This window comes from Condylura cristata, unplaced genomic scaffold (assembly GCF_000260355.1).
Source record: "Condylura cristata isolate star-nosed mole 26May11 unplaced genomic scaffold, ConCri1.0 scaffold00001, whole genome shotgun sequence".
NCBI lineage: Eukaryota > Metazoa > Chordata > Mammalia > Eulipotyphla > Talpidae > Condylura > Condylura cristata.
Window position 1 is genome coordinate 12,172,594 of NW_004567102.1, and position 19,961 is coordinate 12,192,554.

At 38.5% G+C, this 19,961-nt stretch overlaps 1 protein-coding gene across 2 annotated transcripts in view; it reads right to left on the reverse strand.

Moving 5' to 3' along the window:
* The window catches only part of CLIC5 (chloride intracellular channel 5), a 155,499-nt gene extending 136,715 nt beyond the window's left edge, over positions 1-18,784 (reverse strand). Inside the window, exon 1 of one of the 2 annotated variants that reach the window (XM_012720318.1) lies at positions 18,712-18,784. Coding sequence is in view for 1 of the 2 variants with exons in the window: in XM_004673538.2 (XP_004673595.1) it covers positions 7,473-8,012 (540 nt within the window). In the remaining variant the exon portion in view is untranslated. Of the gene's footprint in view, positions 1-7,472; positions 8,013-18,711 lie in introns of those variants that run through there. The other variant, XM_004673538.2, reaches the window with a different exon arrangement.
* Between the last annotated feature and the right edge of the window lie 1,177 nt (positions 18,785-19,961).

The following is a 19,961-nucleotide window of genomic DNA, read 5'->3' on the forward strand; positions in this document are numbered from 1 at the left end:
TCAAAATACTTCCCTGAAGATGCAGTTAGTTGATATCAGAATGGAGAGAGAGACCCTGCTGTAAGTCCTATAAGAAAAAGATTTTCAATAAAGCAGGTGACATAGCACCAAGTGTGGTTCAAAACTGATGTTCAGCAAATATGACTGTCCCCTCCTTCTTACCCCTACACTGGCTGACTTCCCAGCAGAATACCATCCATGCACCCTACCTACCTCAAAGGCAAATGTCAACAGAGGCAGCTACAGAAAGGCCTCTGATCGAATGCTAAACAAATTTCCTAGAGTACAGTAAGCAGCTCACCCTTCAAAACAACCTAGCTACTCTTTCTTCCCAAAATCAATTTTCAATTTTCAATGAATTTTCAATTCATTTTGAGAAATATTTATGAGCCTAGCCATAGGCTACTGCCATGCTAACTGTCATGGACCCACACAGCTGAATACAGTGTGGCTGGAGAGCACATTTCCTTTCAGGCCAGTGAAGACACCTTTGTGGAATGATTGTAAGATGGAGTTAAGCTCTGAGCCTGTTTACTCAGGATAACCCAGAGGTTCAGATATGGCCTCCCAGGGGTTATGTGTCCAGAAGGAAAAGGAGAGTTCATTATATGATGAAGGGGAAATATTCTGTAGATAGATGGGTCAGCTTGGGCAAAGCCAGGTGAATTAATGTGTAGGGAGCCCACTAAGCTGATGGTATAAGGAACGAGGCAGGAAGTGGAGGGAGATGGGACCTGAGAGACTGTGAGGTTTTGGCAGGCAGGGTTCAAAACTTGCATATGATGCTCAAAGGTGAGCTTGATTGTATTGATGATGGGAAAGGCTGAGCCTACTTAACATAGCAGTTAACTAACCAATTTCAGAATTGTTTCTAATGTCTTCAGATCATTAGGTGGGCGACATCTATCTGAGATTTTGGTTCACTTTGACATTTACAGAGTGTCCCCCCCCCACCAGGACAAACACAGCACCCCAAAGGACATTGTGTTGTGTTGTATAGATAAGCAAGACAGTGTTTCTTCCCTAAAAGTGTTGACTATCTGGTGACCTACCATTTAAAAACTGAAAATCAAAAAAGGACCCACCAGTCACTTGTCTAGTACCAATATTTTGCTTGAGAGCTTCATCCCAGCCAGTTGATACCCTCTCCCAAGTATTGACACTGCTCACTTTCTCCTGATCACTGTATTTGGTTTGGCTTCTATGTCAATTGACACAAGAGTGATTGGTAAATTATACTGATGCAGAAACACAAAGGCAGAGCCAGAAACAAGGATGTATTGAATTAGTTATGGTGACATTGTTTCCACAGCCTCTTGCTTGCAGTGTTTAGCACCCAACACTGCGCGAATCAATCTTCATGTCCATTGATTCCAATTTTCCTTCAGAGCAAACAAATCAAATGAAACAGTCAGAATACTGGCTTTTGGCCCAAGTTCAGGATGATGCTAAGGATGATCTATGCATGCTCATAGATCATGAGAACTAGTGAAACGAAGGTGCGAGCAGCCCACTGAGTTCTCAAAGACCCCCCCTCCATTTAGTACTCAATATCTCCCCCCAGAATCTGTACTCAACATTTCCCCCCAAACCTGTACATGTGATCTTATTTGGAAAAAAGGTCTTTGCAGACAGAATTAATTCAAGGCTCTTGAGATCATCCTGCATTTAAATAGGCCATAAACCCACTGATAAATCTTTTTTTTTAAGATTTATTTATTCATACAGAACTAGGGTACAGGCCAGAGATGCAGGGGTGAGAGGATTCACCAGAGACAGAGTAGGGGGCAGAACAGGAAGACCAAGGAAGTACTGAAACTGAGGGGAGCATCAGGTAGGTCAGGAAAGGTCTGCCGCGCCATGTGGATCACCTCTAGGGCTGGGGATCAAACTAGCGCTGAAGTGGCTGCAGCTTGCTTGCAGTGCTACATTTTAACCTGCTGCACAACCAGCAAGGGCCTCACTGATAAGTCTTTATAAGAAAACAGAAGGAAGATGAAACAGAAACACAGAATAGAAGGCCTTATGATGCTGAAGGCAAAGGATGGAAGGATGAAGTTACAAGTCAAGGAATGTAAGGAACCACTGGAAGCTGGAAAAGGCAGGAAAGTATCTCCCCTAGAGCTTTCAGAGGGTCTTAACTTCAGTCTTCTGGCCTCTAGAAGTATGAGAGAATAAATCCCTATTGGTTTAAGCCCCCAATTTTATAGGTAATTGTTGCAGCAGCTTTGGGAAACTGGTTGTGGGAGGTTAGGGAACCATCTCCTTACTGGTATGGGCTACTGGAACAATCTTTCCTCTTCTATTGCTCTGAGCATTTCTGGGTTAACCTACTTTATACATCACTTAATTAACTATGGCATATAAGAATGGACAAAAGGGAGACCCTCCTTCAATATTTGAGAGAATGAGAGAGAGCAAGAGGAAGATTATTATAACATTAAGTGCTATAAGTTGAATTATGTCTCCCCAAAATTCATCTGTTGAATCCTAATCCCTAGTACCACAGAATGTTACTATATTTGGAATCAGGGTCTAGAGGTAACTAAGTTAAAATCAGATCATTATTGTGGAGTTCATTTAATTATACTGGTGTTCTAATAAGAAGAGGAGATGAGAACACAGATAAGTAAAAAAGTCATAGCCATCGTAAGTACTGGAGGAAAACATCCATCTACAAATCGAGAAGAGAGTCTCTAGAAGAAGCCAATGCTGTCAATACCTTTATTTTGGACTTCTATCCTCCATAATTGGGAGAAACTAAATTTCTATTGTTTAAACTATTCTGTCTGCTCAATGTGCAACATGGACAGCCTTCCATGGGGGTTCTGTGATTGCTTAATTAGAGACAGGCTATGCAGGTGCTTTCCAAAACAGAGGTTTCAAGAATATTAAAGCTGGCAAGGAGCACTGGTTTCCTATTATTCCTCCAACCACACCCAAATCTAGAGCTCATAATCATTACTGAAAATTCCACTGAAGGGGGTAGTAGGTGGCACCACAAATATGCGCTGATAAAGAACTGGAGACATAAAACCTATATGCCCTGGAATCAAAGAACTGGGATAGTAGGAAGGCATTGCATTTCCAAGATGAAGATACTTGGGTCTAGGAATGTTTCATAAAAATTTATAGAAGCTATATCAGAATTTCCTGGCTGATCTTCTCTCCACTACATTACACTGCTTGTGTGAAGATCAAATAATGAAGCATTTATCAATACCTACTAACTAGAAAGCAATATGCTTAAAATAAAAACTCCTATTTTGTGAGTGGTTCAAATTCATCACAGTAATATAAATACTAATAATTTAGACTATATAATAATCCACACTATATACTTAATCCATACTATATACTGAGCATTTATTCTCAACAACCCTATGAGGCTCATATCATAACATACATCCATCCATGAGGAAATTGTAACAAAAAGAAGCTAAACAATTTAACAGAAATTAATTTGCTAATCCAGCTTTCAAGCCATGCAGCCTGACTTTACCTGTGCTCAACAACATATTCTGCCTTTATTCAGTTAATGATGTAAATTATATGCAAGAAAATGGTGCTAAATGCACTAGACTATGGTGATGGTACATGGGTGATTTGGTGATGGGAAGCCGAAGGGGATTGCAACTGAGATGGAAAAATGCACAAAAATTTTAAAAAAAGAAAGAAAGAAAAATGGTGTTCATGTATGCCCTTTTTTTGGAAAAAAAAAATCATCACCAAAATACTTTTCTCCTAATTAAAAAAATATATATCAAAATGCTCCTCTCTCTCTCTTTGCCATACACACACATACAGACAGAATCAGGAAAATACCTATAGTTCCCCAAATTTTAGAAAAAAGCAGCAAAGTAGTCTTATAATCCTGGAATCAAACCATCACAGAATCCACAAAATTTTAGTACTCCCTCCTCCAAAAAGCCAAAAAAGAGTATAGTCTGAATCAAGCATTCCTCTGGGTTGCCTTTTGAAATGGATTGAAACTCTCTCTCTCTGAAGACCCCCTTTTCACTAGATCTAAATCAAGGAGGTAGAAGTAATTTCTTTCCTTCTATCATCTTTAAGAATTTTATTTTTCTGTGTTCCCCACAGAACAGTGGACCAAAGATGTGCTGCATTTATCTGTTGTCTATCCAATACCTGACATGTAGTACAACTGTAAATGTTGGATGATTGACGGGAAGAAGAAAAGATGGAAGGAGGGAGGAGGGAAGGTCGGAAAGGAAGGAATATGTATGAATGGCTTATGAGCACATTTTTCTCCATCATGTTTCCATGTTGCCATAATTGGAATGGAAATAACATTTCCATTCCCTCAGGATAACTGATCAAATTCCCTAGAGTCAATCTTGGCTCACTCTTCTTTATAATCCACATCAAAACCACTAAACCTTTTGTCTCTCTTGTCAAAACAACCCAGACTTCTACTAGGCACAACCTTCAATGCTATCACCATATACCAATCCCTTGTCTTCTTTGCTTAGTATTTCAATTGCCTGCAAACTACTCTCCCTATCTCTACTTTCTCTGCTACATCTGTTATCTAAAGGCAATCAGAATGACAACTCTGATTATCATCAGTGTAAAAGGGAAATTTCTTCCAGTGACCCACCAGACTTGACATGACCTGTGCCCACTCACCTCTCTGGAGTTGTCGCCTCCCTCCATGCTCACCCCACTCCAGAGTGCTACCTCCTCACTCCCCTACTCACCATCACTCTGTCCCCTTGGTAAAGGCTAAGCCATCATGCACAAGTGTATCCATGTCTTCATTCCCAGAACCCATGACTGTTACGTTTTGTGTCAAAAGGGACCTTGCAGATGTGATTAAATTAAGGGTCTATATAACAGAAGATTCTCCTGAATTTTCCTGCCAGGCCTCATCTAATCACAAGGTTCCCTTTATGAGAGGGATACGGCAGTCAGGGCAGCAGGCAAGGTGAAGGTGGAAGCTGGGAGAGAAGCGGCTATGAGTGAGGAAAGAGCACAGTCTGGAGAGGATGGGAGAGGGGAAGAAGGGGGCTTTTCCCTACCACCCCGGAGGAAGGAAAGTCCTGCTACACCTTGACTCCAGCTCCCTAAACTCATTTCTGATCCCTGATATCTGAGAATGAGCATGTGTTGTTTCACATCACTAAGTGTAATGTCTGTTATTTAGCAGTAGGAAATTCCCAGCCCCATTCTTCTGTGCTAAGCTTCTTTTTGCCACCATCACGCAGGGCGTCAGGTACATTTATTCATTTGTCTGTGGGGTATTTTTCCTTCTACAGTACAAAGTGCATAGTGTTTTGTTCTGTTCGTTGCTGTAACTTCAGGGACTGGCACAAATACCAATGTTGATAATGTATTTCAATTTCATTAGTAATTAGTAACAAACCTGCATGACATTTTCATTGGCTTGCCTAGAACTGGTGGAAACACAGAAATCTGCGCAGAGAACAGCAGAAGCAGTCAAGCAGTCTACCTGAAACAGCCCAGAAGCAAAAGACAACCAGGAATACTTCTGGAGCAGAGCAACAAATCCTTCAGAGAAGATGGTGAGCCAGAAGGAGTTCTTTCTAATGTGGGGATCCCAGCACCCACTCCAGAGAGCTGGAAGGAGCAAGGAAACTGATAGGTTACCCTCATAGCCCCCACTCACATGCTGCACAACATTCCCTGTATGAGCCATTCCCATAGAGCACACTGCCATTCACCCTCAACTGAAGAACTGTTGGGGGTGGTGGAAAGAGGCAGGGATGGTAGCTACCCCTCTTCTAACTGACTGCTGCTGACTATCTTAAAAAAGGAGCTTACATTCAGGAGCTGAGGCACACTGTATACTCCATGACCTCTTAGCTAACACAGTTACACTAACAAGGAAGGTAAATGTAAAGAGTTAATTCAGATTGAATCCAGGATTGGCTTTAGCATACTATAGGTCTTCACTCAGGAACAACCTGTTACTGTCAACAGTTTTTCCTGTTACTGGTACCAGCTGGAGATGCCTCTATTTTTCTCCTGTTTTGTTCAATATGAGCTAAGTCCTGTTGAAATCAACTCTTTGCCAAATTTATGAATAATATCTTGGTGCACCAATAACGATGATGACCTACCTTGCCTGTTGCACAAAGTTCATGGGTGCTTTTGTCAGTACAAAAAAGTACTTCAGTCTCACATTCAAAGTAGGGGGCGAGTGGGGATGGAGACTAATTCAACAGATGGAAACTGGGGCGGCTGCTTGAATGTATCTGCAAAAAGTCTCCCTGCTACCTCTTTCTTCCCCCCCAAGACTTTCCTGGTTTCTTTGTGCACACCTAGGCACTCCCTCCCAGAATTCCCCAAACAACCACATACTCCTCTATTCACCAGAACTATCCTTGCACAAGTCTGCCTCCTGCACCACATTGCTGATTTCTTGAGAATGGGAGCCTTATCGTAAAAACCCCTTTCCCTACAGATGCTCAGTGCAACAGTGGGCAAGGTCTGGTGGATACCAAAGACTGAGCCAGAAACTCTACTAGCTTGCTTTGTAAAATGACTACATGCTAGAAGAAAGGAGATGTGACAGGCATGCAAAACCATGAGGAAAAGTTACAAAGTAGAAAATGATGAATTATTACTAAATAGACTGCATTTCACTTGCAACAATAAAAAGAGAAATGTGGATGGGGGGTACTGTAGAGTCATAGAATAATCGTTTTTATCAGCCATGTTGATTAATATGTTGTCTTCACATAAAAAAAATATATGAGAATGGGGTGGGAGAGTGGTGTTGGGGGCAATGTTCTGCCACCTTGGTTAATAAAGATGATCTGTTTACCCCAAAATGTGTCTAAGGTATTGAGAATATGTATGTATAAATGTCATCTGCATTACAATATCAGCTTAATGCAAAGAATTAAAGTTCTTTGTTTAAATATAATAAGCATTAACATAGGCACTGATAGAATTTTACTACTTCAGAGATAATGTCATTAGCTCTTTTCATTATATTGGTGCCAAAAGGGCAAGTTTAGAAGCAGATGTGACATTTATTGACTATATCTCTCAAGTATCTATGACCTTCGAAACAGTCAGAGGGAAGTCACCACTTCATTCTTGATTTTACTTCTCGTAGAGGCCTTACTTTCAATTTTAAAGATCATTTGGAAAAAGGAGATTTGATCATACAGGAAAATGGACTTAGCACCTGTCACAAAGGTAAGGATTTCTGCTCATACATATGTGAACTCTTAAAAAATGCTTAGCCTGTGGTATACAAAATTCAATGAGTAGGTACCCACTTTAAATGTCCTTGACAAATTTTGCCATCTTGAGCATTCTGGAGCAAGTGCTGAAATGACTCATTCAACTAGCTCTACTTTTGAATATTAAGTACATCAACCACGACACTTCGCAACTTTCCCTGGTCAATCAGAGAAAATTTAAGCACCAATTATGCCATCTGCATGTGTAGTGTGCCCATGAGAGGCAGCCCTTACCTTCACATAGAGATTAATCTCAGGGTTCACAGAAGATGAATCATTTTCTCCCAAATCATCAGCAGCAGAATAGCAAGCAGAGGAATCTGACACGGTAGAGAAGGCATTGCTCTCCTGCATGCTGAAGCATGAAACAGAAAGCGGGTCTTCCTTCATCCTGCTTCCATTCTCTTGGGGAACCTCTGAGTCAAGTTCTTGGTCATCAGGTGTTGAGTATAATTCTTCACTGATGATGCCCTCATCTTTCTGGAGCTCCCCTGGTTGAAGATATTGGGGTTCTTCTGGGGATATCTCATAAAGCAGGTCATATTCTGGCTGGGAAGAGGTCAAGTTGTTCTCTTCACCTCCAACAACACCAGCCGAGAAAGAGTCATATTCGTAGGTTTCCAGATTTGAGGCATATAAATTACTTTCTGAGTCCAAATCTTGGTGGACATCATCATAAATAGCACCTTCATTTTCTTCTGGTTCATCTGGAAGCTGGTATAGCTCCTCTTTTTGGGTTGTGTCACAGATCTTGTTGCAGTCCTCTTCACTCATGTTTACTGAGTAGATGAGTCCGTTTGCAGGCAGAGCCCAGTAGAGCTGAAGGGAGTCAAGAGAGAGAAGATGCTGGACTGCCTTGCCTAGGAATCAACTAGCTTTTTAAACACAGCAACTAGCAACAGCTATCAATGACAGGTTTCTAACAATCATTTACCGGAGTCTTTAATCAACAAACCACAAGTCCATTGGACACAAGATAAAGCATACACAGTCAGTTAACTCCTTCACTACTAAGGGTATTTCCTCATTGTCAGTATAGTCAAGATTCTTTGCATTACATAGAAGGGGAATGGAATCATATTTCCTACAGACATTGAAATCTTCGTTATTTAGCCAGATGTCACTACCTAGAGAGCTCCCTTTCCCCACTGCCTTCAAATGCTGACAATATTCAAGAAGTCCCTGCAGTTCAGGAGAGAGTAATTCTTCATAGTGATAACTCATCTACTTACAGCTAAATTCATTACACAAAATAATTCTTTTAGTATTATCCTCTATGACATATGAATTACACATGCTGCAGTTAGGTAAAGACTTTTATTTACATTTCTTATCTGGAAACACCACTAGGTGAATAAAATTGCCAAGAGAAAAGAAGATAAATGCTCTGGGGTATGGGAACATCAATACAGATAAGCCCAAACAAGGGACTCGATGGTTTATGGCTCTGAGTTATATTTTTCGCTCTTAAATCTATCTGATCATCACAGTCAACAAAAAACAAACATCCACTAAGAATCTATTGTGGACAGGATACTGAACTGAGCACTAAACATAGGGCTTAGAAAATACATTTTTCCATTCTCCTCCAAAAGACTTTTAAATACAGCTGGAGGGGGAAGAAGAGAAACTAAAACCTGAATGGAAACAAAATAAAATATTTAATTTTTTTATTGCAATTGATCAGGTCTGGAATAAGTGACAAAAAACTGCATACACAAGGTTGTCTAGTTGATTTCACCTACAGTTTCAAGGTGTATACGGGCTCATAGTTTCTAAATCTGGAACCCAGTGATCTTTTCTGCTAATTGTGCCTAACCACACCATGTATACCTTCCTCTTTGAAATGACAACCCAGATAGATTTTAAGGAGAGCCTAATGTCTAGAAATCATGTGAAATTGAGAAGCAAAACAACTCTGATTGACAAATTTCAAAGCATTTGATGAGCATCTTATTGATAAAACTCCATTATACCTTAGCTCCAATACACTATCTCTATTTGGAATCTCTGGATCTTTACATTGGCTGTTCCTTCTGCCTAAACTACATTTCCCCTGGATATCTGCATAGTCGATTCCCAAATCTCTCCTCAGCTTATGCTTACTAGTCCTGATCCCAGAGAACCTGTCTTGTTTAGAATAATAACCCATCCTAACTTTTATCTATATTCCTCCCCATTACTAAAGTCTTAGCACGCTTTGTTTTTCTTTTCCAATAACATCTATCTCTTTCTAATAAGATATATGCATCACTTATTTATTACAAATAAGAGTTTATTTTCTGTCTTCTCACAGTAGAAAATAAACCCTGTATGGATACAGATATTTATCGTAATTATCTCTAGCACCTGAAAAAGTGCCAGGCCTATATTACTCTATATTTGTTGAATAAGTTTTTGTGATAATTGGACATTTTTTACCCTCCTCCCAACATGCAAGTTTCATGAGGACAAATTCTATGCTTATTTTGTCCATCACTGTATATCTAAAGTCTAGCAGATGGTTGGCACACGACAAGCGGTGCTTATTAAATATCTGTCACATAAATGAAATAGAGGACATATATCTGGAATTCATACCCATTTGCTCCCATTCCATTTTATTTCTGTATTATATATATAAATGTTATCTATTTACTACATTGCAAACTCCCACAGAAAGAAAACTAATACCTGGGTGTTTCACACCACATTGTGTAAAGCAAGTTGGTTTATTTGCCTATAGAAGAAAGAACACTGCTTTGAGAGCCCCATGTGTTTGTTACTTACATCTTAGGAAAAGAAATGGCATATTCATTTGCTTAAGAAGTATTAAGAATGAGCTTGAGTGCTCTCTGAAATTTAAGTCTGCTTTTGTCACACCCATGTTTAGAAACCTTTGGTGGGTTCTAAGCAAGTATAAGGAGATGTTTGGTCCAAGCCCTTTCACAATCAGAACCAAACCTATCTGTCCAGTACTCCCCAAAATGTCTTACTCTATGGTAGGAAATGTTCCTCTTAGCCTGAACATGTTCTTCTGTTTCCTGCCTCTATACTTTTGTACATATTTTACCTCACTTGGCAAAATAATATTCATTTTAATATATGCAAAATGTAAAAATACTAAGATCTCATATGGTCAGTCAACTGAGGAAATTAATGTATTAGTCATTCAAAAAAAAAATCCAACTGGGTCTTCACAGGCATGCCTATTGGGTGGGATAATTTGAGGGCCAACACCTGATCTTTTGCTTTGCATATACAAAGATTAATTTGGTTACTTCACTAAGGATTTTCAAACTTTGTAAAACTGTAACTCTGGGCTCTCCCTGGTGGTGCAGCAAGTTAAAGCACCACATTATGAAGCCCTCCAAAGCTACTGCAGCAGAAGTTAGATCCCCACCAGGGAGCTGACCCACATGGCGTGGCAGACTTCTCCTGACCCGCCCACTGCTCCCCCTCAGCAGTGTATTTCAGTCAGTACACCTGTTCTGTTCTCCACTCTATCTCTGGTGAATCTTCTCACCCACCACACCCCTGGCCTATACCCCAGTTCTGTAAACATAAATAAATAAAAATCAAAAAACAAAACAAAACTGTGTAACTCTAAGTTAAAAGTCATTACTTTAGAAAATTAAATGCCAACCTATTAAATTACCTCTCTGATTCATAACTATCCAATTGGCTTAAGTACTGACTTGGGATAATAAGCATAACTTCTTCACAGTAGCAAAGTCTACATAGAGAACCTACTAAGAAAATATCTTATGTTGGAAAGATCTAATATTAGTGATGTATGCTTTTTCTTTTTATCTTGAATAGTCTTTCTATGGTGTATTAATTTCATTTCTTTATTCAGATAGTCTTTGGCTTTATTGAGTCTCTATTGTACATTTCTTTGCTATTTCACTAATTTCAATTACCTCACTTTTTTTTCTGTCCTCTGCTCTCTGTGACCTTACTTTGCCAAATAATAATTGTGATGGACACTTGGTTTATTGGGTTACAGCTTTTCTTCTTTTCTAAAATATGTACTTAAGATTAATACCTATATCACTTATATGTTATATTATATTACCTCTAACTACAGCTTTATCTGTATTCCACAGTTTTGATATATTTTATTTTCAATTATTATCCAGTTAAAAAGACTTCCCATTTTTCTGTTTAATTTTTTCCCCTTTATTCATGAATCATTTGGAAATGTATAGTGTTCTGTTCTGAGTTCTGAGCTGAAGATTTTCTAGCTACCTTTTCTGATAATGACTTTAACTTAATCTCACAGAAACTAGAAAACATGGTTTTTATGACTTTAATCTACTGAAATGTGTTTAGAAACTTCCTTTATGACCAAACATCGACTAAATTTGGAAATAACCTCCATAATCTTGAAAAGATGTGTGTTTCTCTATTGTTAGGTTTAGTCTTCCATAGATGGTTAGTTTGTGTTTATTTTTGTTATTTTTTTCATATTCACATTAATTTCCATCTACTTGTTCTCTTAGTTATTGAAGAAAGAAAGTTAAATCTAACCTTATGAGCATGGATTTGACTAATTTCTCCTTTCAGTTCTCTACTTTTATTTTATATATTTTTGAGGCTAGATTATGAGGTACACAGAGATTCAGAATTGCTATGTCATTTTGGGATGGACTTTTTTCAATAAAAAATGTCTTTATTTCTATTAATATGCTTTGCAATTTTTGATACTTTATTTTGGTTAGCATTCATGTATGTATTTTCCCATTTTTTCTTTCAAATTTTCTTTTTCTGTATATAAGCAAAGGTATTTATATATTTTTATCCAGTCTGAATACCACTGTCATTTAGCACATGTATTTAGTCTATAGGCATTTAATGTAACTGTAACTGTAATGTATTTAGGCTAAATATACTGCCCTATGGGTTTGCACTTTTTTAATATAAGAAATTGAATAAGTATTTCACAAAAAGTGATATATTGCCGGTTAAGAAGATCATTAAGAAGAGCTCAGGGTTACTAATCACAAGGGAAATGAAGTAAAAGGAGATCACTTCAGAATATCAGACAGCTAAAATTAAAAGAACTAAAAATATAAAATATTGATAAAGATGTGAAACAACCAGAACTCTCAAACACTGCTTGTGAAAGTATAAAATGGAACGAACACTCTGAAACATTCTTTGACTGTTTCTTATAAAATTATATCTCTGCTCTAAGATTCAGCAATCTTAGAAATGTATGCCCTAGAATTCAATATAAAATTCATCATATTAAGTTTTATATGAGTGCACAGAGAAATATGAATCACAATATAAAAAAAAAATGGATAGTTCCAGCAATGGGAGAGTGGATAAATAAACTGTGCTGTATACATATAATGAATACCACTCATCAACTACAAAGGAGTGAACTAGTGATCCTGGTAATAAAAAGTGGATGAATTTCTTAGACATTATGCATAATGAAAGATGCCTAACATAAAAGAATAATTATTCATATAATTATGTTGATTTCAGAATATAGTAAGAGTTATGGTTACTTAAGCAAAGTATTTTAATGTCCATTTCATTATCTCTTGGGAAATGAAAGCTCCATGTTAACAGCTGTAAGACTTCCTCCTCTGAGAGCAAAATTTCTCAGGTTGCTGTCATTAACTATAGTTGTTTAGACCAACTACTCCCTGGAATAAAACTGTCAGACTGGCCAACTCAGGATTAGTATTGACCTATGATGCCAGCATCATCTTGGCCACTAATGTGAATAGATGACTATCAACAGCATCACTGTGAAACTTTCAGGGCGTTTCACATCAGTTTTTATAACCCAGGCATCAACTAGGGCCTCCCCAAACCTTATACATTTTATCAATAGTTAAAGTGCCTTAAAATTCCGTTTCAGTTCCTCCTTGATGGCGCAGTAGGTTAAAGCACAGCACTGCAAGCCAGCTGCATTCTCTTCAGTGTGGGCTGGATCCCTGGCCTGGAGGTGACCCACATGGAGCAGCAGACCTCTCCTGTCTCACCTTCTGCTCCTCTTAGCAGTGTACTTTGTCCATCTGCCTGTTCTGCTCCCCACTCTGACTATGGTGAACCCTCTCACTGCCCATGCAATTCTGGCCTGTACTCCAGTTCTGTATGCATAAATAAATAAATCTTAAAAAAAAATCCCAGTTTCACAGTTTTCTTCCTCATCAAGCTCTCTGAATCAAGATTGTCCACGTAACACTCAGATGTAAATCCCATTCTTTTATTCATTCTATAGAAATATTTGAAAGGATCTGGAATCAACATTTCAAGGTAAAGGGTATGAAGGTAGCAGCTATAGGTCTAAATTTCCTACAGGGGTCAACTACTCGAATTTGAACTTTTCCTTGCCTGTACTCAGTGAAGTTTTAGTATTTGTTCATTCAAGCCAGTATGAAAATCATCAAAACATGGACTACCAAAAGAGGAAGAGCTAATGAGGTCATATCCTACAATGGGTCCTGAAAAGATTGATTGGGTCCTGCTACTTTTGATAAACATATGACTTAAAACATAACTAACCTAAAAAAAGATATCTAGCCTACAGCAGCCAAGTTAAACCATATACACTTCAAGAGAGTCAGAACAGTTTGCCTCAGAAGGACAAGAAAACACTTGCAGAGAAGGGAAAGTCTAGTGAGCTGTTTTAAAAGGAGCAGGTTTATCTCCAGTGCCAGTATCTCCATCGGTTTTCTGGCCTTCTCTCTACCTCACTCCTCTCCACATCACTATTTCCCCCCTCTTGGGGTCTACATACTCAACAAGTTTATCTTTTAGTAATATTTTCATTTGGAAAATGCAGTCTTACCCAAAGGAATAAAAGTTAATAAAAGTAAAAATTCATTTCCCACTCTTTAGAAAATATATTTTCTCATTTCCTGTATTTTCTACTAGTTCTCAGCTTTCCCCTATATAAAATGAAAATAATAGTGTGTTATTTAAGGATTTGTATAAGCAATGCAGCTATGAAGCTTATTGTGGTAACTGGCTGACTCTTCATTGCTATTACTTCTTTTGTAAGTATTAAAATTTATCCCTGAGATAATGATATGAATTCTTTTGTTGCCTTTTGCTTTTGTTGAAGAATAAGCAAGATAGGATCTATCTAAAGATAGAAATGTGAGATTATAAAGGTCCCAAAAGGGCTATAAGATAAAGCCCCATGACTTTATGAATTTAAAATCTGATCAGATATAAAATATACTTTTGCAACAAAACATAACTGATAATGTCAGCCTTTATAATTCATGACCAATAAATAGGACTGATCTTTGCAGCTGGAGGATTTCAGAAGAGGATGAGGTTCCTGGGGGTGAGGACTGGGGAAGTGAATATCTTCTATGGTAGATAAACCTGGACAGGTGGAGTAGAAGAGGAAGGTTAAGATGTGACACATGATGGAAAACTGTGAATTTGAAATAATAAAGAATGACCAGATTGGATAAAATATACAGATTGTGGGGGGACATAGTGAAGATGGCTAGACTGAAGGCCAAGATCAGAAACAGGAATTTTATGTTCATATTGAGAGTGAGTATAAATATAAAATAGAATGTAGTTCAAATTCACAACCACTAAAATTCCAATTGAATTCAAGACAAAGACAGGTGCTCAGAGGAAATCATTTCTAATAGCTGATATGGATTATTAGAACGACTGTCTTGCTAGCACATCACAAAATGATACCCATGTTTCAGTACGGCTCAGAGAAGAAATTGTGATTAAGACATCCCAAGACTTCCAATGGCTCTGCTTAGTCACTTCAGTCACCAAAATTCATTTCAGTCTATGCATATGCCTCTCTCCACTTATGTCTCCCAGCACCCTCCCTTTCTTGGAATTCCATCAAACACCGTTCCCAGCCAGAAATTCGGAGCCTTTGTTTTTATAACCTTCAAAAAGTTCTTCCAACCTTCTGAAATTTCTCCCTCATTTGCCCAACTCTGCCATTATACCTTCACTATAAATAATTACTTGTGTATGATCCCCAAGCTTTATCACACTTTTTATTTTTCAAATTGTAAATAATCATCCATATCTGGGTTGGTCTACCTCAGTGCTGTTACTTTAGACTATATAATCTAGGAGAGGTCCTCAAGAGCCTGAGGAGAAATTGTTTATGCTGTTAATGGAGATAAATAAAGGAAACAGGAAAGGGGAAAACATGAAGCATTAGGGCTTTTTCATGCAAACAATATTAACACAACATGAATGGGAAGGGACAACAGTGTTATTTAAAAAATTTTAAATAAAATTTAAATTTTAAATGGAGCATCAAAGAAAACATCATTTTAAAAATAAGTCCTGGGGGCCCTCCCTGGTGGCGCAGCAGGTTAAGGCACAGCACAAAGAAGCTTAAGCCACTTCCACATGAGTTCGATTCCCGCCTGCCCCGGAGGAGATCCACATGGCGTGGCAGACCTCTCCTGACCTGCCCGCTGCTCCCCTCAGCAGTGTACTTTGTCAGTCAGCCTGTTCTGGTCCCCACTCTGTTCCTGGTGAATCTTCTCACCCTCCCCTTCTCTGGCCTGTACCCCAGTTCTGTATGAATAAATAAATCTTTAAAAAAAAAAAATAAGTCCTTAAGCTCTCAGGCAAGCCTGCCTCATCCTGTCCCTGCTCCAGGCTCTGATATGTTAGCCAGGCTGTGGTGACATATCCAGACCCATGAGCCCCTCTCAGCAATGACTTCCTGCTCCCCTTGTCCTCATCTCTCTTCAGGGTGGGTTGACATTACTCTCTGGTCTTCTTCCTTCTACTGTGTCCAACATGACCAAAGTATCCTTTTCTGACCCCTTTAGTAGGTCTCTATCACTTTCTTCAAGACTCCAGTATAAGCAAAAAGCTACTGAAGTGAATGAACCTACAGATGCCTAAAGAATGAATATCCTTACAATAGACTTCAAATAGAAGGGAGAGGTGGCATCACCTTAGTCATGTTTACAGACCAGGATAACGCTGCATGAGTGTTGAAGGAACTTGCAGAAATACTAAATTTACTTAGAACTTTAGAAATTTAATGGACTGTCACTGGGCTGAGTCTTCTTGATCTCCATCATTCTGCCTAAAGTGAATGTGCTTCTTCTGCCATGGACAACTTCATTTTGTTGCATGTCTTGCCCACTTCCTTCCTCCAGTACATTTTTCCTCCCTTTGGTGATTTTATTTTATGATTTGAGAAGTTTCAGGGTTTTACTATTTGGGGATAGTCTTCCTCAAAGACATCAAGGAAGTTTGGTTTTGTATTATAAAGCTAAATGTTATCTTGGTAATCTTCTGGTTAGTCACTCTGTATATAACAAGTACAATACACACTGCTACTCTGAACCATCCAGAAAAGATGGGAAAAGGACCGTGGACTTTGAAAAGGTAACTTGGGGTCCTCCCTGATGGCAAAATGGGTTAAAGCACAGCACTATGAAGCTTCTACAGACACAGCAGCAGAAGTTTGATTCCTGCTAGGGAGGTGATCACATGGCATGGCAGGCCTTTTCAGTCTTGTCCACTGCTCTCCTCAACAGTGTATTTCAGTCCATCTGCCTGTTCTGCTCCCCACTCTGTCTCTGGTGAATCCTCTCATCCCCTACACCTCTGGCCTGTACCCAAGTTCTGTATGCATAGACAAATCTTTAAAAAAAAAGAAGAAAAGAAAGAAAAGAAAGAAGGAAAAGAAAAGGCAATTTGACCTCTGTAATTTCACAGGATTGGAGATACATACCCTAAATAGGCTGCCCTTTCACTTTCAGCTTTACTTTCACTTTCAGTGTTTCCCAAGGACACTGCCTTTTTGTAAACTCCACAAGAAACATACACATTACCTTTAATATGCCCACAGCTATTATTTTGAGCTGTCTGTGGCATCAAAGACCTACGTCATCCTTATATTAAGGGGTTTTCTTTCTGATTATAGATGGGTTAATGTGCATTATCAAAAAAGATAATACATATCATCTATAATTCCACTATCCAAAGATAACTATATTAACATTTCTTCCTCCTATTCTGCCCCTATGTCTACATTTTAAATTGGAATCATGTTCTTTTCTCTCTCTTTTTCTTTTTTGCATTTTAAAAATTATTTAAAATGTTATATAGGGTAAATGCGTGAAACTTAAGTATATTTATATAATATCTGCAAAGCATATTCAGATAATAAATTCAAACAATGTAACTGTTGATTTAGAAGATTCAAAGATATTTTTTTATTGTTGAACCAGATGACTTTTTTTTTTTTTTAAAGATTTATTTATTTGTACAGAACTGGGGTACAGGCCAGAGATGCGAAGGGTGAGAGGCTTCACCAGAGACAGAGCGGGGAGCAGAACAGGCAGATCAACGAAGTACACTGCTGAGGGGAGCAGCGGGCGGGTCAGGAGAGGTCTGCCACGCCATGTGGTCTCCTCTGGGGCGGGTGGGGATCGAACTCATGCGGAAGTGGCTTTAGCTTTTTAGTGCAGTGCTTTAACCCCCTGCGCCACCTGGGAGGGCCCTGAACCAGATGACTTTTTAAAAGGCGAAGGATTTTGTTTAAATATGTGATTGGCCCAAAAAGCTGGACAGTAACTAGGAAACTCTCATTGTTCTTGCAGCTCTGTACTTCCCAGGGTCAGCTGTCGAGACTATACAGGGAACCACAGATGATGCTTATAACAAGGAAAAATTCCTTGAATTTTTTCAAGGAATTACATGACTGCCTATAACTTTCCTTTAAATTTCCCTATCAACACAGAGGGGACACCATTCTGTTTCCATTTGGGTTTATATCTGGGTGCAAAGTGGGCAGACAGAGTGGGAAGCCAAGAAGATAATGTAAGGAATTATCTTTGTGGGATGAATAAAACCTTAATGCTTATTGGGGTGTTTCTCATTTAATAAAACTCATAAGGAGGAAGTGAGGATCAACTGCAAACTCCTTTAGCAAAATGCAGCAGTGGAAGGGGGAACTTAGGTGCCAAACAGACCTGGGTCCAAATGCTACCTCTGAGATTTACCTCTCTAGATTTAAATTTTCCAAGCTTTGGTTTCCTTATTTGTAAAAAATGTAAAAAAATACCTTCGTGGAAACATTGGCAGGAAGTTTAAATGAAAAAAAAAAAAGTTTAAAATCATGGGGCCAGGCAGATTATAAAGGCATGTCAGTGTTAGGTTTCAATTCTTCTTTCACAATTAAGTCTCAGGAGAGTGTTCAGAATGAAAATATAAAGGTGAGAGGAAAATGAGTATAGGCCATATAAGGAATCAGTACATGTCAGTATGTTATAATGGAACATCTTTCTAGTCCACAATGCAATTGTTACTATCCGCTTGGGAAGATATTTTCTTTCAGTATGCCTGATAACTAAATCTAAATCATAATCATTTTTTTTTTTTGCTTTTTAAAGTAATTGATACATTCAAAGACATTTGCAGAAAGTATTTCACATGACTTATACACAAATGATATAAGAAGGTTATTAAATAATCGGTAAAACAGATAAGAAAGTCTTACCTGATGGTGAGTGTTTACAACACTAACATTAGGGACCGGGCCCTGTAACAGCTTACACTGATTTTCCCAGTAGTTACAGATTGCTCAGATCACCTGTAGAAAAAAAATGTATTCTCTATAAAAAATAAGTCTGTAGAATCATGGAAAATATCAGCTGTCCATACTTGAACAAGAATGTTAAATAATACAATAAAAGTGAATATGTTTTTACCAAAGCCAAACACTTCAGATATACAAGAAAGGCTTATGTTCAGAAAGCATCCTCAGGATATCTAGACTCAGGATTTGAATGTTTCTTGCATTCGGTCCACCAGGGGGCACTGTTGCCTGTTCTCAGAGCATACCCTGCACGACCTCTAAGCTCCACATTCCTTAGTCTAGGATAAAGTTTAGCAACACCTACCTTCCCAGGTCTCAAGGCTTTCCTTCATTTCCCAGTTACTTACTGTGAGAGTAAGGTGCTTCAAATTCAAAACACCCGGTTAAAATATTTTATCCACATGTGTCATGTTAGAGCTCAATTTCCCTTAAAAAAAAAATCCCTACAGTTCACTTAATGAGGCTTTATTCATTTGTTTACATTTTAGAACAATGTTTACTTTCCCCCTCAGGTGTAGTCCCCATTGAATTTCCTCCCCCAGTTCACCCGTGCACCATCACCACAGTCCCCTGTGCTCTGCCCTCCTTTTTCCCCCTCCCTCTCTTTTCCCCAACCCTGCAGGATGTCTCTGATTTATAGCTGTATGTTTTTGTTTTGTTGTGTTGTGTTTTTGTATTGTTATTGTTATTATTTCCCCCTGTGTCTTATTTGGTTTCCCCAATAGTCTTCCTATAAATGAAACCATTTGATATTTTTCTTTTTCCTTCTGTCTCATTTCACTGAGCATGATCCCTCTAGCTCCACCCATTTTGCTGCGAATGGCATGAGTTTATCCTTTTGACAGCTGAGTAATATTCCATTGTGTGTGTGTGTGTGTGTGTGTGTGTATACCACATCTTCTTGATCCAATCATCTATTTTGGAGCATTTGGGTTGTTTTCACATTTTTCCTATTGTAAATAGTGCTGCAATAAACAAAGGGATGGAGCCTTAAATTTAAAAATAAACAGCTAAAGAGCTCATGAGAAACATCTTCATGCCAATCCTAAAAGGCAATTCCTTTTACACCCAAGGAAACTGAATTTTGGAGGAAAAAATTTCCCCAAGATTAGAACTGAACCCGAACTGAACCCGTCTGTTGAATTCAAGCT